The sequence below is a fragment of the Saccopteryx bilineata genome, chromosome 4 (assembly GCF_036850765.1).
Source record: "Saccopteryx bilineata isolate mSacBil1 chromosome 4, mSacBil1_pri_phased_curated, whole genome shotgun sequence".
Taxonomy (NCBI): domain Eukaryota; kingdom Metazoa; phylum Chordata; class Mammalia; order Chiroptera; family Emballonuridae; genus Saccopteryx; species Saccopteryx bilineata.
In genome coordinates this window covers 289431567-289451316 of record NC_089493.1, presented here as the reverse complement: position 1 = coordinate 289451316, position 19750 = coordinate 289431567, and the positions used below count along the sequence as shown (strand labels likewise).

Here is a 19750-nt window from a genome sequence, read left to right as displayed (position 1 = left end):
CCCAAGGGGGCGGGATTTCCGAAAAGCGAAGACCAGGACTGCTAGTAACTTGCCAGTGCCCTTGGAGACACTGCCACCCGCCCACCAGAATCGACCTACGAGATGACAGGGCAGCTGACAGGGCAGCTTGCGGCGCGACTGACCGAGTGACAGGCAGCCTCAGACTGTGGCTCAACTTCATTTATTTGGTTCAAAAGCTCCAGCTTCCTCCCTCTCCTGGCCGTGCGAGTGGGTCAGGAGTACTCGCACAGGTGGCCACAGCCAGCAGGGCAATGGGAGCTGCCCTCCAGCCACTTCATGATGTGCTGCAAGTGGCCTCCGTGACTGCAGCCCTGGCACCACACGAACAAGCCCTTGACCACGTGGTGGCAGACGGCACACATGCTTGCGCAGCGGTGGCACCTGTCACAGACCCAGCCCCGGCTGCTCATGGGCCTCTTGCAGTGGCTGCAGTTTACATGGAGGGTAGTGGAGGCCTGGTTGAGACAGCTGATAGCACGACTAGTGCTGAGCTTGACCACCTGGTTGGACACGTTCCAGAGGCAGAAGCGCTGCAGCAGGTCAATGTAAGACGTGTACCAGTGCTCCTGTGGTGCAGGGAGGGAGGAGGGAGGCACGGGTCTTGGGCACGCTGAGGGGTTTCACCCCAGCATGCTGGGTGCAAGCACAGGCAAGTGTACGGGAAGACCTTCCCCCGCCCGCTCACCAACCTGGGTCTGCTCGTCAATCTCCTTGCGCACGCGCTCACCCAGCACAATAAGGACGGATACGGCCATCTGCACATCGCCCTGCTCAGCGTAAAAGCGTAGCATGTCGCACACCAGGGCACTGAAGAAGTCGGATGGCAGGCGGCTGTCGTAGAGTGCGTGTGAGACAGAGATGAGCGAGAAGGAGGAGTCCACGGGTGCCAGGGAGGCCACATCTGCCTCACTGCCGCTCACGTGGGGAGAGTCGGCCTTGTCCTGTAGGTTCTCAGGGCCTGGCGGCGTGTCCACGATTTCATGGCGCAGCGGGAAGGCTTCCTGGGGCAGCACATACTCGGGCTCCTCCGCTGCGAGGCACGGGCATGGAAGGCTCGGTCATGGGAGGCAGGGTCTGAGCCGCTGGCTCCGCCTCCCAGCACTGCTCTCCCAGCCCCAACTCACTGTGTGCGTGTTCTGGATCCAGCAGGTACAACTCGTCTTCCTCGCCCTCTGCGTCACCCAGCAGGTAGTCAGCAGGCACATCACTGCCCTCGGTCTCCTCATTATCTGCCCACGAAGGAGGGATTTTTACTGCTGGCTTGCTTTGGGATGCCCCAGCCCCACTTCCAACAATATCCTGTGCTGCCCTCCAGCGTACCCTCATTGGTGATGAGTGTGGCTGAGGAGTCAAGCAGCACCGTGTCACTCCGTGCGTCACCCTTGCTGCGGTCCAGGCGGGTCTCACTGCCCAGTCCTTGGGCCATATCCTTCAGGTTGAAACTAAGGGCAGGGAGGGTGGATAGGTGGGTAGGCTCCTGCAGTCTCACCCGCTGAGAAAGCCACCACCAGGAATCTACCTGTTCATGAGTGGCAGGCCACAGGAGCTGCCCTTGCCCACACTGTGGTTGAGATTGGTAGTGGGCACCAGGCCAGGGCTACAGTAGATGATCCGTAGCATGGTCCATGTCTGTGCTACCTAGGGGTGGACACCAGTCACTCATGGGGTCCTGAGTCCTGTGTGCCCCATGCAGGAAGCCCCGCCTGCCTGGATGGAACCATAGACTCTCTGTGTACAGCTGCTCCAGGGTCCCAATATCCTGGCCCATTCCAGGTAGGGAAACTGAGGCCCACAGGAAAGACAAAAAATCCCAGCCCTCATCCTGCAGGGCACAGAAAGAAGCAGTTGTGGGAGGTAGTGTGGAAATGAGCCCGGAGTCCCAGGGAGATGATGAGAAAGGCAGTGTGGACCTCTACAGGGCCAGGAACCTTAGAAGTCCAAAGCAAGAATGAGACAGAAAAAGGGGCTTAAGTTCCATGATACCCAACACCTGTATCCCCAGGATGGCACTGGTGTTTGCCCTGCTCTGGGGCCCTGGGCACCCTCAGTTATTGGGGCGAGTGAGAGTCAGTGCACTGAACTCAGGGAAGCGTCTGGGTGCAGTACTTGGGGGAGCGCCAACCTTTCCTCAAGGTCATGACCCCTGGGCCCCCCTCAGCACAGCCCCACCTACCTGGTTTCGGCCAAGTTCCCGGGCCACTTTTGAATTATGGTCACAGAGCTCAGCCAGAGGCCGGCCAGCCAAGGCATAACGCTCAGCAGTGTCAACAAACCAGCTCATGCTGCCACTACCAGGCTCCATCTCAAAGACGCTGAGGGCACTGGAGGCGAGCCCTGCGAAGGGCTCAGCAGGGTCCAGCTTGCGCTTGAAGAAGATGGGGTGGCGCCGATCCCCAGCATAGGGCTTGCGCCCTGACTCAGTGGCCACAAGGCTCTCCTTGGCAGCAAAGGCCAGGTCCCCAAAGAGACCGTAGCAGAGGCCCTCAGGATTGGCACGCTCAACAGGCTGGCTGGCGTCACGGAACAGGTGCTGACACAGTGTGCTGTCTTTGGAGCCAGAGAGCAGGAAAGAGGGGTCATGTGGATGGCGCCAGGCGATGCCCGTTGTGACATCGCGGTGCTCCTCAAACATGGCTGCTGGCACAAAGGGCCTGCGCACATCCCACACGTAGATGTTGTGGTCCACCATCATGGAGCACGTAGCCAGGTGGTGGCGGCACTCGGGCCGCCACTTGACTCTGGCCACTGAAGCAATGGTTTGCACGCAGTGTACCTCCTTGGCACGTTGTGTGGTCATGTCCCAGACCTTCACCATCTTGTCACGCCCACCTGTGGCCAGCCAGCCCCTACGGAAGGCCCATGAAGCCCTCAGTTTCCTTTCCTGGGGTAGCAGAATTCCCCACTCTCTGTCTCATAAGACTTGAGGCAGTGAGAGAGCCCTTCCGTGAGCACCAACCATCCCACCCTGCTGCCCCCACCTCAAGGCCACTCCATACCTGTCCTCAGGGTGCCAGTCACAGCAGAAGACAGGCCCATTGTGGGCTGTGAACATCCTTTCACAACGATCAGGCCGCCTTATGTCCCAGAGCTGCACATTGCCATTCTCAAATGTGGAGGCAAAGGTGAAGTAGTCCCGGATGCTGAACTGGACATCCCGTACACTCTCAGACTGGCCTATGGACAGGATGTCAATGGAAAGAGAGGTGAGGGGGACAGGTCACAGGGGACTCCAGAAGGGAGAGTGGCAAAGAGGGGAGCCATCAGAGTGGCTGTGGACCCTCCCAAGTAGACAGGGAGAGGTGAGGCCTCGCAGACACAACGCCTGGGCTGGGAAGCAGGTCACCCAAGCATCAGGTAGCTTCTGACATACTCCTGGACCTCGCTTTGCTCTGGATTCTTTCTCTGATGTCAGTCCTTATGCAAAGCTACGGCCCGGCTTCAGGCCTGGGTATCAGAGCCCTGGGTAGACAGGAGCCTCACTAGGCTGCCTCTCCACACTCTCCAAGGAGTTCGGAGGCCCCTGAAGGAGGCCCAGATGAGGGTACCCCAGCCTATGCCAAGTCCCTCCACGTTGAACTGGAGCTCCAGATCAATTCCAGAAGATTGGAGTCTTTGAGGATCCATGTCCACGCCCCAAAACTGCCACACTTAGAGCCTTTGAGGGCAGTGTCCAGCTTCACTCCAGCACAGGTAGCTCAGGGTCTGTCTTCAGAGACTCCCACCCTCACTTTTCCAAGGTCTTTGTCCTGTGCTTCACTTGGTTTCACTGAGGTGGACAAGGGAGAACTGGCTCAAAAACACTGGGCCTGCCTGACCTGTGGTGGTGCAGTGGATAAAGCGTCGACCTGGAAATGCTGAGGTCGCCGGTTCGAAACCCTGGGCTTGCCTGGTCAAGGCACATATGGGAGTTGATACTTCCAGCTTCTCCCCCCCTTCTCTCTCTCTGTCTCTCCCTCTCCTCTCTAAAATGAATAAATAAATAAATAAAATTTAAAAAAAAACAACAAAAAACACTGGGCCTCCCTGACCAGGCGGTGGCGCAGTGGATAGAGCATAAGACTGGGATGCAGAGGACCCAGGTTCAAGACCACAAGGTTGCCAGTTTGAACGCGGGCTCATCTGGTTTGAGCAGAACTCACCAGCTTGGACCCAAGGTTGCTCGCTCGAACAAGGGGTTACTCGCTCTGCTGTAGCCCCACAGTCAAGGCACATATGAGAAAGCAATCAATGAACAACTAAGGTGTCGCAACGAGAAACTAATGATTGATGCTTCTTATCTCTCTCCATTCCTGTCTGTCCCTGTCTATCCCTCTCTCTGACTCTGTCTCTGTAAATAAAAAAAATACAAAAAAAAAATTTTTTTTTAAATAAAAAAAAACAGGAGAAACACCCATCTGCTTCTCCAACCCTCCCCCTCTCCTTCCTCTCTGTCTCTCTCCTCCCCTCCCACAGCCAAGGCTCCATTGGAGTAAAGTTGGCCTAGGCGCTGAGGATGGCTCTGTGGCCTCTGCCTCAGGCGCTAGAATGGCTCTGGTTGTGACAGAGCAACGCCCCAGATGGGCAGAGCATCACCCCCTGGTGGGCATGCCGGGTGGATCCCGGTCGGGCGCGTGCGGGAGTCTGTCTAACTGCCTCCCTGTTTCCAACTTCAGAAAAATACAAAAAAAAAAAAAAAAAAAAGAAAAATACAAAAAAAAAACCAAACAGGCCCTAGCCGGTTGGCTCAGTGGTAGAGCATCGGCCTGGCATGCAGAAGTCCCGGGTTCGATTCCCAGCCAGGGCACACAGGAGAAGTGCCCATCTGCTTCTCCGCCCCTCCCCCTCTCCTTCCTCTCTGTCTCTCTCTTCCCCTCCCGCAGCCAAGGCTCCATTGGAACAAGGATGGCCCGGGCGCTGGGGATGGCTCCTTGGCCTCTGCCCCAGGCGCTAGAGTGGCTCTGGTCGCAATAGAGCCACGCCCCGGATGGGCAGAGCATCGCCCCCTGGTGGGCAGAGCGTTGCCCCTCGTGGGCATGCTGGGTGGATCCCGGTCAGGCGCATGCGGGAGTCTGTCTGACTGTCTCTCCCAGTTTCCAGCTTCAGAAAAATACAAAAAAAAAAACAACAAAAAAAACCCCCCAAACAAACAACAACAACAAAAAAACACTGGGCCTGCTGGGAAAAGAACCATGGGGGGACTAGGCAGTGCACCCCATCTCCTCTGCAAACCTGGGCTGAGGACCCTGGAGGTCCCGGTGGACTTCTTGCAATGAGACAGCCTTGAGCTCTGAGGCATAGAAAGAGGAGGCAGCGAAACTGTCACCTGCTCAGCCACCCAGGTTGGTTGTGGGCCTGCTCAGGCTCTGCCTTCTTCCTCATCCCATACCCAGCTTTGAATCCTGCTGGCCCTTCAGTGCATCAGAGCTGCAGCCACACTCCAGCTACTCCCCACACTTCAACTAAGCCTGCCCCATCCCTCCCCTGATCACCTGCGTCCTCCAGGACGCTCTCTGGGAGCATATCTGAAGGGCTTTGGTGCATGCAGTACTTCTTAACCTGCCTAGACAGTCCAGACACCTATAATGACGCACATCTGCCCATCCCACTTCTGAGGGCCTCACCTGAAAAGGTGCTGACAGAGTCCTTCCTGCGGAGGTCAAAGCACTTCATGAAGCCATCCTGGGAGCCACTGAGCAGCACGTGGGCCTCAGAGGGGTGGAAGCAGACTTTGTTCACCGTGCGCTTATGCTCTGTGAACAACTGGTCCTGCTTGTTGCGGGATGGTCGGCCCAGATTCCATGTGACTACCACACCGTTGGTGGCCGCTGTGGCCAGCAGGTTCTCATCCATCTGATGCCAGACAACATCAGCGCAGCTTAGGTTGAGTGAAGGCTTGCGGCCCACACGCAGGTTCAGCTTCTCCACAAACTGCTCCTCTTCAATAGCATAGATCTTGAAAATGCTGCGGCCTGCCACGACCACCTGGGCCGCATCACGGCACACGCTGATGGCATTGGCCGGTGCATCCAGATGGCAGTGCATAGTATGTCCCGTCAGTGCGCTGCCACCCAGGGCTGTAGTCACGCGGGACATCTTCTCCATGGCTGCACAGGTAGTGGAGACAGGAGGTCAGTGAAGATGGCTGGCCTGGTCACCCTAAGAGGAGGGGCCCTGTCGGTTCAAACCTTTCACCTTAGTTGCATCCCCCAAAGCTGCTTAGACCTGGGCTAGTCAGTCTTAGTGAGCCAGTCCAGGGCAGTCCACCATTAGTCAGTCAGTCTGACAGGCATGTTCCATCGCCCTAGGTGGGCAGTCAGAAGGTGCCATAGCTTCTACACAGCTGGCTACCGGGGGTGCAGCGTAGGGTTCACCTAGGACTGCTCCCAAGACCAGCTACCCTGCAGCTGGTCAGTCCCATGTCTGACTTGTGGGGAAGACCCTACCTGGTCAGTCCTAGCCCAGGCCACCTTTCCATCCCCTCAACAATCAGATCTCAGCGGTCAGTGGTCATCAGTCAGCCAATCCCGACAGAGAAGTGAGGTGGTTACCACCATCCACACAGACAGCTCTGGGGCCTTCCGGGACGGAGCTGAAGGGCTAGAGGGGGGCCCGGAGGACAGAGGTGCGGAGGGCCCAGAAGGACTTCAAGACCGAGCCGTTTAAGGAGCCTGAGGGCGTGAGGAGAGTCAGGAAATGCCGGCGGCTCGGAGGTTGTCGTGGTTGGGGGAGCGGAGGCAGCGGGAACAGACCAGAGGAACCGAAGAAGTTTCCTCCGCGAGCACCCGAACCATTTAGTAAAATTCCGGCCGGGCCGGAATTGACGCACCGGAAATAACCTCTTTCCCGCCCCTCGTCGGAAGTGGTCCGTATATTGTCGGCCCCCCACCGGGAACGGGCTTCCACACTACAAAAGTTCCGGATCAGTGACCAGCGCCGATAGAGGCGGAGGTTTGGCCCAGGCCTGAGGTAGAGGGTCTCCCCAGATTTCACTTCATGGGTTGGTCTCTTTTTTTTTTAATCTACAATATTTATTACCAGAGCTCATTTTCCTCTAATGGTCCGTCAGCAAGTCCATGAGTCCCTAAACGAGGTCCGAGTCCCTCCAATCGTTTCCACCTCCTTCCTCATCTCCCCTGAACCCCAGGTTAAGTAGGTTTTTCTAAAGGCTTTCTTGGGCTCCTGTTTCTTGTGATCCGAACCCCGCACAACAGCCAGGTACCACTCTTTGGACTAAAGTGCCCCGTAGTTCCCCACCACTTCGTGGAAATCCCAAATCCCTGGCCTCTTCCTTTCCCGGCGTACCTCAGCCACAGCAGCTTCCATTCCTTCTTCCAGCCCGCCAAGCTCTTTCCTGTCTCGCCGCCACCCGTACTAGGCCCCTTTCTCTCCAGAACGCGTCTTCTTCCCACACCTGAGGGTGCCATTCCCAGAGGCCTTCTCTGGCCACTTCATCTAACATGGCCTCTCCAAGTACTTTCAATTCCACTTGTCACAACCCGTTTCTGTTTACTGGTCATTGTCTGTTGCTTACAAATATGTGCTCCACCAGGCAGGGATCATGTCTGTCTTGGTCTCCATAAATTTCCAGTGCCTGACCACCTGTACACACAACCCAGTTCAAGTGACCCTCTCTGAGCCTCCCTCTCTCCTGGGTGTGAGTTCTGGTCTGTCCTTGCTGTACTGTATGATCTTTTAGGATATCCCTGCCCCTCTCTTAACCTCATTTACCCTGTACATGAAACAGGATTCATTCTTGCCCTTCTGAAAGTATTTTGGAAGGACTATTGGGTGTAATGACTTTAGTACCTGTCATCTCCACCTCCTTCCTCATCTACCCTAATCCCCAGAAGTAGTTTTTACTAAGTGGTTCGGGTGCTTGCTGCAGAAGAGGCTTCTTTGGTTACTCTGGCTCTGTTCCTGCTCCCTCTGCCCCCCACCCCCACCGCAACCCTTAAAAGGAGAGCTTAGGGACCTTCTCTTTTGGTCAGTGCTGGGTTTCCAGTCTGGCACCTTGGCACCAAGCCTCTCCTCTACATGTTTATTGAAAGAAGCAACAAGTTTGATGAGTTGAAAGGTTCACAAGAATCCAGAGACTTGGACCCTTTAGGCAGATATACCTTCCCCACCATGGTCTGATGACCTAACAACTCAGACACGTGTTTTTACAACTTTTTTTTTTAATATATATTTTTATAAACAGGTCACATGATAAAATAGCACAAGAAACACTTACCAAATATAAGGTTATATCTTCCGCATATACAGGAGAATGAGATCATTATGTACAATAAGAAAATGATTTTAGGGATTGGTTGGGTTTTCCTCTCTCCCCTTATTTTTTCTTTCTAAAGTTGTTGGAAATGTCACAGCTTCAGTTACATTAATACTTTGGACAATTGGACAGCTGCCACCTCCCCACTAAGGAGCTGTGGGAAGGGCCAAAGAAACTGGCTCCTGACTTCAGACAGGAGCCTCCTTCGGGCACTGCAGGGGCAGAGAGATCTTTGGGCTGTTGAACTGTTTCTCTGCTTCAATTGCATCTCTCGCTCGCTCTTTCTCTCCAGCTCTCTCTCTCTCTCTCTCTCTCTCTCACCCTCTGGAAACCGGTTACTCTCTTCCAACCACTTGGGGGCAGGGGTGTCCCAAGATTAGATGTGGGTGCTGTATCTCCTGGGGTTCAAGGTTGGGATGGAAAGGGGTCCCAGCCCCCTCTGCAGCAATTACCAAGATGTGCCAGCATCCCCTAGGACTTCCAAGTCTTGGGATTGGACAGAACATGGTTAGAGCCGAGTTGGGCAAGCAGATGTTTGGGAAACTGAGGAGGGGTGGGTAGTAGCTAGAAAGGAGCCCTCCCTCCTCTGGGTGCTATGGGTGTGCTGGCCACTGGAAGATCAAAGTCACTAGCTGCTGTTGACCCTGAGCTTTGGCTGAGGCCCACTTTTCCAGCTTCTACCTGACAGACCTGCCCAGGGTGAAGTGTGGTGCTGAGAGGCCTGGGCCCAGATGGCTACAGGGGGTGCAGTATAGGGTCCACCTAGGACTGCTCCCAAGACCTGTGGGCCCCGAGTCACTGCAGCTTGGGTCTAGCTGTTACCACTTCTGGGCTGAGATGAACTGGAGCTGGCTGGGCTAATGTTGATTATGCCAAAGTCATTGTCACCCACTCTGCTCTTCTCTCAACCTAATTTAGCCCCAGTCTGGCCAGGGCCCAAGAACTTGTAGGCCTGCGGATGGGGGTGGGACTGTCTCACACAGTGGCAAAGAAAAGGGGAGGTCTCTTAGGTCAGGCTGGCATGAGGTGGAGGAAGGGCGGGTGGGACTTAGGCTCCTCAGCGGGCAATGGCTTTGGCGGTGGCCTGTTTCCCCTTGTACCTTCTGAGGGCTCTAGGCGCGGTGCGGTGGAAGATTCGGGCAGCCCATGGGGCTTTTCCGGGCCCTTGTGTTCTGGGGGCCCAGTCTCCCTCAGCCCCCTGGGCCCTGCCCGAGACGGAGGACCGCTGGGAGACAGCGGGGTGTGGCGGGGAAGGTGGTAACAGCGGCCGTCTGGCGAGCTTAAAGCGCCCCACAGGAGCAGGCCCGGCCCCCGCCCACACCCGCGGGCGAGCGAATGATAGGAGGTGGCTGCAGAGGAGCGGAGGGTGGGCGTGCAGGGCGGGAGCGAGGGGCATGCACAAATCCCCGAGTGTGCGTGCGTGCGTGGGGCGGGAATCGCCCGTCGCCCCTCCCTGCCTGGGCAGGGCCAGGAGAGGAGCCGGGGGAGCCCCGGGGCAGGGTTAGCTCCCGGTTCACTCCGCCTCTTGCGCTGGACAAGGGGGTGCAGGGAGAGGGGCCTTAGTAGTGCTCTCGCGTCCCCGCCCAGAGCCTGACGGTTCCTGTGACGGGGGCGCGGAGACCCCGCGCTACTCGATGACGAGGCAGCGGGGCAGGTGCTGCGAGAAGTACTTGAAGAGTTCGGGGGTGGCCCCGGGGCAGTTAGTCAGCTCCAGTTCCTCTAGGTCCTGCAGCTGTACCAGGCCCGACAGCCCGGTGGTTGTCAGCAGTGGGCATCCTGCGGGGGACCGGGCGATGGCTGAGTGGGCGGAGCCCGGGCGGGGGCGGGGCAGGGAGGGCGGGGCTAGAGTGTGCCCGGCACCTTAATCTTCTGACCTGGAGCTTGGTAACAGCGAGTCAGCCCGATATGAATACGCAGGATTGGCGGGGTCGGACTAAGTGTGTGTGTGTGGGGGGGGGGGGGCAGTGGTCACTATCCAGGAGGGCAGCAGGGGGTAGTCTCACCTGCCAGAGACAGGAGACGCAAACTCCTCATGGCCAGGAGGTGCTTCAGCCCGAAGTCCTGCACCTGGGCGGGAGGGCGGAGCGAGTTAACTATGTCCGCTCGCGCCCTGTAGGAGACCCACTCCTGGGGTCAGGCCGCTGGCCTGGAGCTGCTGGAGGGGCAGGGAGCGGGGTTCAAAACGGGGGTTTCTCAGCTCCCCACGGAGCCAGGAGGCAGCTGGGGAGTGCCGTTGAGGGCCCTGGGGACTCCGCACGCTCCGCTTACTTCGGCCGCTGGGTGTAGAGGTATCCCAGACTTCCTTACAGGATCTGAGTGGGCCGGGAGCAGATCAGAGGACTGTCTGGGCGGGGCATTACCCGCGCCCCCCCACCTCCCCTGCCTATTCCCCAATCTTCGGAGGCTTGGAGGGCCGGTACCTGGCAGCACCATCGTAGGTAGAGGCTGCGGAGGGACGACATGGTGGATAAATAGCTGAGGCCAGTGTCCGTGATGCGTACACACCTGTGGTTGCAACAGAGCGGGACTGCCCACCTTCAAAACCTTCTCTCCTTGCCCCTCAGCTCCGACCCCTTACTCTTTTTCCTGCAGTGCCCCTGTCGTGAACTCACCCCCTGCCCCACTGGTAATAGCACCTTTATTTTCACAGCCCCGCCTCACCCACACTAGGCCCGCGTTTTGAGGGCCCTGCCCCTCAGCACCCTCCCCACTCATTGTAGCCCCACTACTTATGGAACTGTTCACTAAACTGTTCACCCCCACGGCCTGGGGGTGGGGGACACACACACCTGTCCAGCACTAGCTCCTCCAGACGGTGCAGGTCGCAGGCAACATACTCGAGGGCCATGTCAGTGATACGCGGGCACCATGAGAGGTCGAGGCTTCGCAGCTTGCGCAGGTTCTCAGCCACCAGCTCCACACCATCATCAGTGACCTTAGAGCAGCCAGAGAGGCTGAGCGCCGTGAGGTTGGGCAGGCTGTGCACCACATTGACTACCCCGTGGTTGGTAATCTCCCAGCAGGAGAGCAGGCGCAGGGTGTGCGTGCTGTGGCCTTGGCGCGCTGTGAAGTAGGCCAGCGCCGTGTCAGTCACATGGTAGGCCTGCAGGCTCAGCTCGGCCAGGTTGGGCAGCAGCTGTGAGATGGCTGCGATTGCGTCATCGGCCACGTTGATGCAGTCACTCACGCTCAGCGAGGTGATGCGTGCGCTCAGGCTGGACCACAGCCCTGCCTCGGTGAAGTCGTTGCAGCCAGACAGCTCAAGGCGCACCACACCCTGCATCTGCTCCAGCATCACCTATGGGCCAGTAGGTTTGGGGTCAGGAGGCCTGACCTTCACATCCACCTAGGCTGCCCAGGTATGCCCCTCCCCACAGGGCATGGTGAGGAGGGTAGGAGGTAGGGTGGAAGGAGTCGTGTGTAAACATACATGGAGCTGTACTCTTGTACAAGTGCACTTTACAGCGAGTGTTACACCTCAACCACACTCTAAAAGAGGACGCCCTTTGCCCTGCTCTTCCCATTACCTCCAGTATCCTCCCAACTGGCACTGTTCATTCATCTTTGAGCAAGGAACCTGCATTTTCATTTTGGACTCAGTTGCTCAAATTATGTGACTAGTCCTGCTCCCCCTGCCCACCTCAGGGCACTGACTCAGCCCTCAGCTATATTGCTTCTCATGTGCCTGAGCTTCCTCTAGGCCCAACCCCCAATTCCCCTCACCCTCACACCTGTCCAGTGGCTGCTGTCTGGCCCTGCCCCCATCCCCATCCCTTCTGAGCCAGCGAGCCAGAAGCAGTACACACCTCCAGGCCAGCATCAGTGATGGTGGAGCGCTTGAGGCTCATGGCCTTGACACCCTTCTTGGACAGGGCGTAGTTGTCGATGAACTCACAGATATCCAGGTCGGACACTCCAACTAAGCAGAAGCCCTCAAAGCCACGTGCAGCAAAGCCCTGCAGGTTCACAAACTCCTTCTCACCACCAGGCAGCATGTTGTAGAGCTCCTTGGCGTGCAGCACAGGCGTGAGGCCTGCCCAGAACTTCGGCTGGTAGAGCACACGTCGCCAGGCCTTGCACACCTGGGCCAGCACACACTTCTCGCAGGCCGAGAAGTACCAGAAGAGGCCATTGAGGATCTTTTCATCTGTGGCCAGTGGTGGCCGTTCCACTGGGGGCGCAGGTGCTGGGGCTGAGGCTGGTCCACCAACGGGTATCCCTGCTGGGGGGCACAGGCCCCCAGCCAAGGCAGCCCGTGGTAGCGGGGCAGCCAGGCTGGGTGGTGGTGGGAGAGTGGGTGGGGGCAGTGGCTGGCAGGGGCGGTTCCTGGCAGCTGGCGTGCCCTTGGTGATACTGGCTGCACCCAGGCCATTGGGCTGGCCCGGCAACTTCACCAGGCCATTTCGAGGCAAGCATGGGGGCTTGGGGTCGCCGTCGACTCCAGGGCTGGACATCTTCCTCCGTCACTCTGCAGATAGGGGCCCGTAGTGAGTTCCATGCTCTCTCTGGGAGAGCAGGGCAGAGCTGGGCCCCTTCCTGTCTTTGGACACCCTCTACCAGGGCACTCCCAGAACTACTTGACAGAAAAGGATCTAAGTGCAAGCTCTCCTCCCTGACAGCAGCAAATGGAGGGCCAGTCCCTGAGCACTTAGGGTGTGCACTGAGCTCAACCTGCACCCACTCACAAGGCTTCTGACATTTCACAGATGAGAAAACAGAGGTGGAGAGAGACAACACTCATCCATAAATGCTCCCTGCACTTTTGCTACCCTGATGCCCACCATCAGTGCCTGCCTCCATTTCGTAGGGGCTGAACAATTGAGGGAAAGGATTTGGGGTAGTCTCTGTCCCCTCCACTTTGGGGTGTCAGCATGACTTTCTGGAGTAGTCCCAGTACTCCGAGATTCACACACCAGTCCCTGAGAATCTCAGTGGCTACAGCAGGTTTTGTGGCTCAGGATGCTGTGGATACTGCAGCCATTGACCAGATGAGGAAACTGAGGCTGAGGCAGTATGGCTTGCTTGCTCAAGGTCATAGTCAGTGGTAGAGCAGAGGCTTGGACCAGAGAAGGTTATGGAACACTGTGAAGAGAGCTCCCTCCAGGGTAGGGACGAGACCACCCTCTCTCCCCTTCTCAGGCCTCCAAGGCTGTGAATGGGTGACAGAAGGCACAGCCCACAGATGGCCCTTGAGAGAAGGGGCAGTGGGACCCTCACAGTGCTACCTCTGCTCCACATTCCAGATATCCTGCCCAGCCCACACGAGACATCCAGTGAGGAGGCTGTGCACTGTTTTCCCCTACAAGGTCACACCCTGGACTCAGAACAGGCCTCTCACCTTGGCTGTGTGGCCTGAGGAAGGCTATCCCTTCTCCAAGCCTGACTTTGCTCACTTAGAAGCCTGGGAAGTAACAATACTCCTGCCACTAGACAGCATGTGCAAAAAGCTAAGCATAGTGCATGGTTCACAAAAAGCACTTGGAAAGTGACACAGACATCGCTCTGAACCCCATGGCCTGCCAGAGTGGAAGGGGACAGGAGCCATGGGAATGAAGTGGACAATCCTACCTTGCTCTTTCCAGGACCACACCCTCCAGTGCTTCCACGCCCTGGACAGGACAATCCTTGCCAGCACTAACATGTCTTGCCAGGAGGCACAGACCCAGGACACGTGGCCTTCATGATTGCCAACCAGCTTTGGACTCAAAGCCTTCCCCACTTGGCAGCTCAGGTTGGCCCCTCACTATAAGCTCATGCCTTCACACAAGCTGATACATGACATCCATAACATCTGCTGATTGCCCACTGGGATAATCATGGACTTCAACATCACAGCCGCTCTGGGGGGTCATATTCGAAACCTGAGGCTCCAAGGAGTTAGTTTTCCTACAGTAGCGGGGTTGGGCTAACATGAGGGCTGCTCTTAATGTCACTACAGGAGAAGGGGACCATCGTGGCCAGCAGTGTTTCCTGGAAGAACAGAATGAAGCCCACAACCGGCCCCCACTCCAGCATCCAGGGGCCAGTTTGTCCCAGTAGCTCCTTCCTTTGGGCTGCTGGGTTTAGAGAGGCAGGCCCAGCCTGAAAACCTTCTGTGTCCCTGGAGCGGGACTCCATGATTTCACGGCTCAGGGTGCACCGCCCACCCAGCTTCCGCCGCCGCTTCCCACAGACTGAGGCGCGGCCGGCGGGCCCCTCGGCGCGCAGCACCATGGACAGCGCCCCTGCAGCCGCTGTGCGCGTGCTCGGAGGCGAGGCCCAGCCGCCTCCACCGCGGACAGCGGCTGGTGGTGTGGTGTAGGGCGGATGGATCCGGCAAACCCAGCTTAGCAGGGAGGGGCCCTGGAGGCGGAGGAAGGGGAGCAGGGGGGAGGAAAGAAGCCGCCCTGCAAGTCTAAGATCCTAAGGAGGCGGCGGGGGCGGCAACAGGGGAGAAATAACTCAAGAGCAGATTTAGGTTGAAAATGCTCCCAACCATGGTGTGCACGTGGAGCTCCTGAGTTGGGGGGATGCACGTGGATGTCCAGGGCAACTGTGAGGCTCCCTTCCTATCCCCCAGTGGAGCTCACATTTGCACACGCCCACAGAACCATCCCCACCCTCCAAGCCGCAGGGCCGAGCTGGTGAAAACCAACTTGCCACTGGTGAGAACCCACGAGGAGTGGCCAGGACCAGGATGACCCTCTGCAGCCTGGGGGTAGTGTCAGAGTTCTGTCTGCTTCTCATTCCACACCCCCTCCCTGGCCAGAAGATCCTGTCCTGCCTGTCAGTCAGCGCTCCCAGTCCCCTACCCCAGGCCCTGGATTGGAGCTGCCTTCCTAGAGGCAGCCCTGCTGCTCCTCAACCTTGTTCATGGTTCTGCCGGGTTCCAGAGACTCGTCACACTCAGTTCGGCAAGAGTGCTTGGGAGAACTAGGACAAGGCCCCTCTGTCTGGCCAGATGGGTTGCAGAACTCCCACCTTCCTGGTACCTGTGACAGTACCCAGTGTGGCTTGGGGACATGTTTGAAGTTTCTTGCTAGGAGGGGTTAAGGGCAGCTGCCAGTTTGCTGGGGGCTGCCTCCTCATTTAGGCAGGAATCAATAAATACCAGGAGTTAATGCTAGGAGTCTTTTAAAAAAGATGGCCACATTTGCACTATTATTAACCTAGCCCTCGTGGGCTGTTGCTCAGTGTGGAGTAGAATTCCAGGGGAGATGCCCAGGGCTTAAGGCTCCTGGGCTTGCCCCAGGGAAAGAGGGATGCTGTGGCCACTCCTTGAACTGCTTGTCCCCATCAGCCTGAGCCAGAGCTGGACCAGGGTGCCAGTTGGGAGAGCCTCTGTTTCCCCAGCAGACTCATGGTGAGGCATGGGAGCCAGCGTGGACTTGGGAGCACGGTGGGGTCCTCGAGTCTCCTGCGAGGACTACAGAACTTTGTGACTTCCAGGCTGACAGTCTGCCGATAGCCGTGCTGAGCCTTCATAAGGAGCTGCCTCTTTTCCAGGTCATCACTAGACCCTGAGACCCAGCAAGTCTACCTTACAGCCTTGCCTGACATCTCCCCAGCCCCGATTCCTGTCCCGCATTCCTCCTCCCTCCCCATCTCCGCCTGGGCACATGCTGGTTTCCCTGCTTGCTCGGTAGGCCTCTGCGCCCCTTAACCCTGCAACCTCCTTCTTTTCCATTTTTTGGTGTAAGCACTGCCCCTATTGCCCCCCCCCCCACGGGATCCCCAGCACTGAGAAAACACCTCCAGCGTCTCAGTCGTCAGCTGGGCTATCACCACTGTTGAGTCCTTGAGAAGAAATGGTATGGCTTCGGGGTCTCTCAGTGCTTGCTGAATAAATGAATGAGGAATGGCAGTCCAGTTAGCAGGGTCACGCAGAAAGAGTGTGGCTGCCTGAGGCCAATGAGGCTTACCGGAGGACAGTTAGATTAAGAGGAGGGCACTTGGTGGGGGGCTGCTGCTCAATTCAATAGTCCCAGTTGTGGCAGAGGCCAGTGTCCACGGGGAGGAAGGCCACTGAGATTGGGTTGGTGCCAGAATCTCTGAGAAGGCCCCCAAGATCCTGGAGCTCTGACCCTTAGGAAGAGGACACCTCATGTTTCCTCTCTGGCTGAGACTCCCCTTTGGGAGCTGTGGGGTTAAGGAAGCTGTCTGTCTGTCTCCCATAATCTGGCCAGACTCAGGGAGAAGGGGACAGGCACCAGCAAGAGTAAGGAATGGTAGCGATCCTGCTCTTCCCCACACCATGCCCCCCATTGCTGGTCAGAGCACTCCACACACTGCCTGACCCCAGTGGGGGAAAGCTGGACTCAGAGAGTACCTTTTTAGAAATTGTATAAAGCTGGGATTTGACCCCAAGGTCCCTATCTGTCTGACTTCCAAAGCCCAGGCCAGCCTCGGTGGTCCAGAGGGCAATCCAGGGCCCCTGGCCGGCTGTCGCTGGCCAGGCACACCTCCCGTGGCCTCCTTCTCCGCTTTTTTCTGCTTCTTCCATCCTTGTGACTTCCCAGCTTAGAACAGTCTCTCCCACCGTTGTCCCTGTCACACCCCTGCTCTCCTTCCAGAGGCTGCAAGCTGCCATGTCCACCACTGGGACACTCTTCTTTTGGACTGCTTGTTCCCAGGAAACACTCCACCCCTGGGGACCCCCACCTCAGAGGACTCTTCCTCCATCCCTGATGCCTCATCTGCGGCAGCCTGCCCTGGATACTGGGGGGCCTGGCCCCAGTAAAACCAGCACTGACTACTTACCCCTGCCTGCTGAGGGTCATGAAGCCAGGTGGGGTGTGGGTAGCCAGAAAAATCCCATAGATCGATCTCTGGTGGTGGCCCCAGGGGCTGGGGTGACAACCAGGGCAGCTTGGGAGTGGGGTATGGTGCAGGCTGACACATTCCGTGACAAGCCCGTGAGTCAGGCACATTCGCATCCCGGCACTTGACTTTGCACATGTCCTAGCAGCAGCTCCCCTCCCGCCCCCAGCGTGGAGATGCTGCTGGGGTGCAGGCTGCCCCACCCATGCACCAGGGCCTCTGCGAAGGGCGCATGTTACCTTGAGAGAGACTGGAGTTCGTGCTTCAAGTCTTTGGCCTAGCTCAGGGAAGCTCGGCCATGTGAGACTGCTGCCTTGGGGAGTGGATGTTGTGTTCCAGGCCTCATCTCAGCCCCTCTCCTCTGAAAGACCTGAGCTCACCCCCCACCTACCCATCCCTGGGCCCAGACCTAAGGTGTCTGGTGCATGCTGCTTTGGGTGGCTACCTCGACCCCGCCCCCTCTTTCCTGCCCGGTGGGGGAAGGTAGCCCAAGCCCATCCTCTGCGGCTGGTCCGGTTGAAACTCCTCCAGTCTGCTGGTGGGGAAGATGCTGGGCCACCCTCTGACCCCACAGACCCTCCTTCACTGCCACCTCCACGCCTCCCCCATGCCAGCCTCTCAGATACATGTCATAAAACGGGGCTGTGTGCAGCAGAGCAGGCCAGCCCAGGAGCCCCTTCCCCTACCTCAGGGTGAGATGTCTCTCTGGATTTCAGCAGTACAGGCCTTCCTGGGCCTGGGCCCAGCTGTCTGAAGGGCTCCAGGTCCCCCAACCTCGGATCCACTTGTTTTCTTCTCATCAGTGGGAGACAGGACTCGCTCAAGTGCCCTGGAAGTGGGTGTGAGCTGGAGGGTGGTGCCTGTCCCATGAACCTCCCTCCCCAGCACTAGAGGTTGCTCACGGGCATGGCCCATGAGGGGGCAGATGAGGGATGGCTGAGGTGAAGGGAGCCAGATAGTGGAGTCTGCAGGCACTGGGGTAGCCGAGTTCAGGGATCCCCTAGGGCCTGAACAGCCCACCCTGTACTGCCCGTGTTTACAACTGGGGCATGACTTTCTCCTCTCCAGAAAGCTCTGGTCTAGCCCTATGGCCACCTCCTGCTGAACCAATGAGTCTCCATCAGGCTTACGCACTGGTCTACAGGACGTCTCAGGGGCCCAACCCAGACCAGGCCTTCTGAACCTAGGCTGCTGTCCAGCAGCTTTCAAGGGAGCCTGGTAGAAGAAGGGCCCTGTGCCTTCCTGGCACCAGGGTGGCCTGAGCTGACTCTGGTCACTGGGCCCTAGGAGGTGGTGGGTGTGGGGAGGTGCCGATGGAGGGGGCAGGTGAGGTGGCATCCACCATCTGCTCTCTCTCTGGAGGGAAGGCTTCTTGTGCAGAAGCAGGGAGGGGCTGGAGGAGTGGCCACTGGGCTGTGGGCTCCCTCAGGCTCCAATAGCCAGGACTTTTATCCTTCTGGGGTGATTGGTGTGCGATTCTCCCCACCCACTCAAACTCCACGAGTACAGGACCCCTCCCCAGCAAGTCTCGGGGTACCCATTTCCCCTTCTGATACCCTCCAGCTTTGGCCAAGGCCTGACCCCTCCTACATAACCAGGCAGGTGCCCAAACCCCTCCCATCCATCCCCTCCTTTTCCTTCTTCCACTGTGGCAGCTCCATATGGGCCCAGGGACAGAAGGTGGCCAGGGGCAGACAGGCCCCTCAGGCTACCTGTCCACACAGCTCCACCTGGAGTGTAATCGTGTCTAACACCTCATAGACCCAGGAGCTCCCGGTGCTGAGGTGGGTAATGCCAGCTCAGAGACGGTCCAGGACCTCACCCCTCCAGGAGAGCTGCGGGCATGCATTTCTGGTTCCCACAGTCTTGGTCCAGTTGCCATGGGGAGTGGGCCTCGACCAGGCCCTCCGTTAGGGTAAGGGGCTGTGGGAAGGCCTGGCAGGGCCCGACTCCCAGCGGCCACAGTCAGGGAAGGGGCTGCGGTTACATAAGCCCTCAGGGTGGCAGAGGCGCTGTCTCAGGCCCCCTCCCCGCCCTCTCATTGTGGTCGCCGTGGTGGCGTAGCCTGGCCCCTCCCCACCCTGCAGCCTGTCCAGGAGCACACACCTTACCTCAGCCCGGGCTCCTGGCTCATGCCACGCTATTCGCCGGGCGTCCTCCCGTCATGGGGAGCCCGGCATGGGCGCCGGAGAAGCGGGAGGCGGCGGAGGTGCTGGCCTGGCCGGCAGGGCCCGGCCGCACCCCGCGTCCGGTGCCCGGCCTGGCCGGCCACCTCGGCCGTACCCGAGAGGAGCTCCCCGGTGGGAGAGGATCGGCCGCCCCAAGCCTCCCACCGGGGAGGCTGAGGCTGTGCCCGGATAAATAAGGCCGCTTTGCAGGGAGCCAGGCGGCGCCTTCTCCCTCCCCTCGCCCTCCTCCCGGCGGTCCTCCTCCACCCTCCTCCCTCCGCTCCTCCGCGGTCGCCGGCGGCGCCGCGCGCGCCCCCCGCCCGGCCCTACGCGCCGCGCCCTCGCGCGTTCCCGGCGTCGGAGCCAATCCGGGTTGGGGAGCCCGGGCGGGAGCGCCCAGGATTCCGAGCCCCGCCCCGCCCCGTCGCGCGCATAGCGCGCTCCCGCGGGAGCGCCCACGGGCACGCGCCAGTTCCGGCCCGCACCCTGCCCCCACCTTCGCCGCGGGCGC

General features: G+C 58.6%; 2 protein-coding genes across 7 annotated transcripts; both read right to left on the bottom strand.

Annotated features, from left to right (window-relative positions):
• Nucleotides 1-75: 75 nt before the first annotated feature.
• WDR24 (WD repeat domain 24) lies at nucleotides 76-6802 on the bottom strand. 3 transcript variants are annotated; one of them, XM_066275393.1, is made up of 9 exons: nucleotides 6444-6802; nucleotides 5622-6104; nucleotides 3018-3195; nucleotides 2195-2867; nucleotides 1541-1659; nucleotides 1342-1463; nucleotides 1146-1250; nucleotides 711-1051; nucleotides 76-587 (listed from the first exon to the last, which is right to left on the bottom strand). In XM_066275393.1, exons 2-9 carry the CDS (start codon nucleotides 6100-6102, stop codon nucleotides 234-236), a joined length of 2373 nt encoding a protein of 790 aa, XP_066131490.1. In that variant the 5' UTR covers nucleotides 6103-6104; nucleotides 6444-6802; the 3' UTR covers nucleotides 76-233. The 3 variants fall into 3 exon arrangements, with proteins under 3 accessions (XP_066131490.1, XP_066131493.1, XP_066131491.1); XM_066275396.1 differs by having other exon boundaries at nucleotides 5622-6156; nucleotides 6549-6802; XM_066275394.1 differs by having other exon boundaries at nucleotides 6549-6802.
• Nucleotides 6803-8159: 1357 nt separating this feature from the next.
• Nucleotides 8160-19534, bottom strand: FBXL16 (F-box and leucine rich repeat protein 16). 4 transcript variants are annotated; one of them, XM_066275390.1, is made up of 8 exons: nucleotides 19183-19534; nucleotides 17758-17900; nucleotides 16174-16336; nucleotides 12079-12740; nucleotides 11062-11570; nucleotides 10693-10777; nucleotides 10276-10339; nucleotides 8160-10048 (listed from the first exon to the last, which is right to left on the bottom strand). In XM_066275390.1, the coding sequence occupies exons 4-8, from the start codon at nucleotides 12724-12726 to the stop codon at nucleotides 9900-9902; spliced, it is 1455 nt and encodes a 484-aa protein (XP_066131487.1). In that variant the 5' UTR covers nucleotides 12727-12740; nucleotides 16174-16336; nucleotides 17758-17900; nucleotides 19183-19534; the 3' UTR covers nucleotides 8160-9899. The 4 variants fall into 4 exon arrangements, with proteins under 4 accessions (XP_066131487.1, XP_066131488.1, XP_066131486.1 ...); XM_066275391.1 differs by lacking the exon at nucleotides 16174-16336 and having other exon boundaries at nucleotides 19178-19534; XM_066275389.1 differs by lacking the exon at nucleotides 16174-16336.
• Between the last annotated feature and the right edge of the window lie 216 nt (nucleotides 19535-19750).

Coding starts and splice junctions, on each gene's coding strand:
- WDR24 (XM_066275393.1), bottom strand. CDS start 6,102: ATGGAGAAGATGTCCCGCGTGACTACAGCCCTGGGTGGCAGCGCACTG. Junction 3,196..5,621: donor CTCTGTCAGCACCTTTTCAG/GTGAGGCCCTCA, acceptor TCCTGTCCATAG/GCCAGTCTGAGAGTGTACGG. Junction 2,868..3,017: donor GACTGGCACCCTGAGGACAG/GTATGGAGTGGC, acceptor GGCCTTCCGTAG/GGGCTGGCTGGCCACAGGTG.
- FBXL16 (XM_066275391.1), bottom strand. CDS start 12,726: ATGTCCAGCCCTGGAGTCGACGGCGACCCCAAGCCCCCATGCTTGCCT. Junction 11,571..12,078: donor TCACTGATGCTGGCCTGGAG/GTGTGTACTGCT, acceptor ACTGGCCCATAG/GTGATGCTGGAGCAGATGCA. Junction 10,340..10,692: donor ACCTACGATGGTGCTGCCAG/GTACCGGCCCTC, acceptor CCTCCCGCCCAG/GTGCAGGACTTCGGGCTGAA.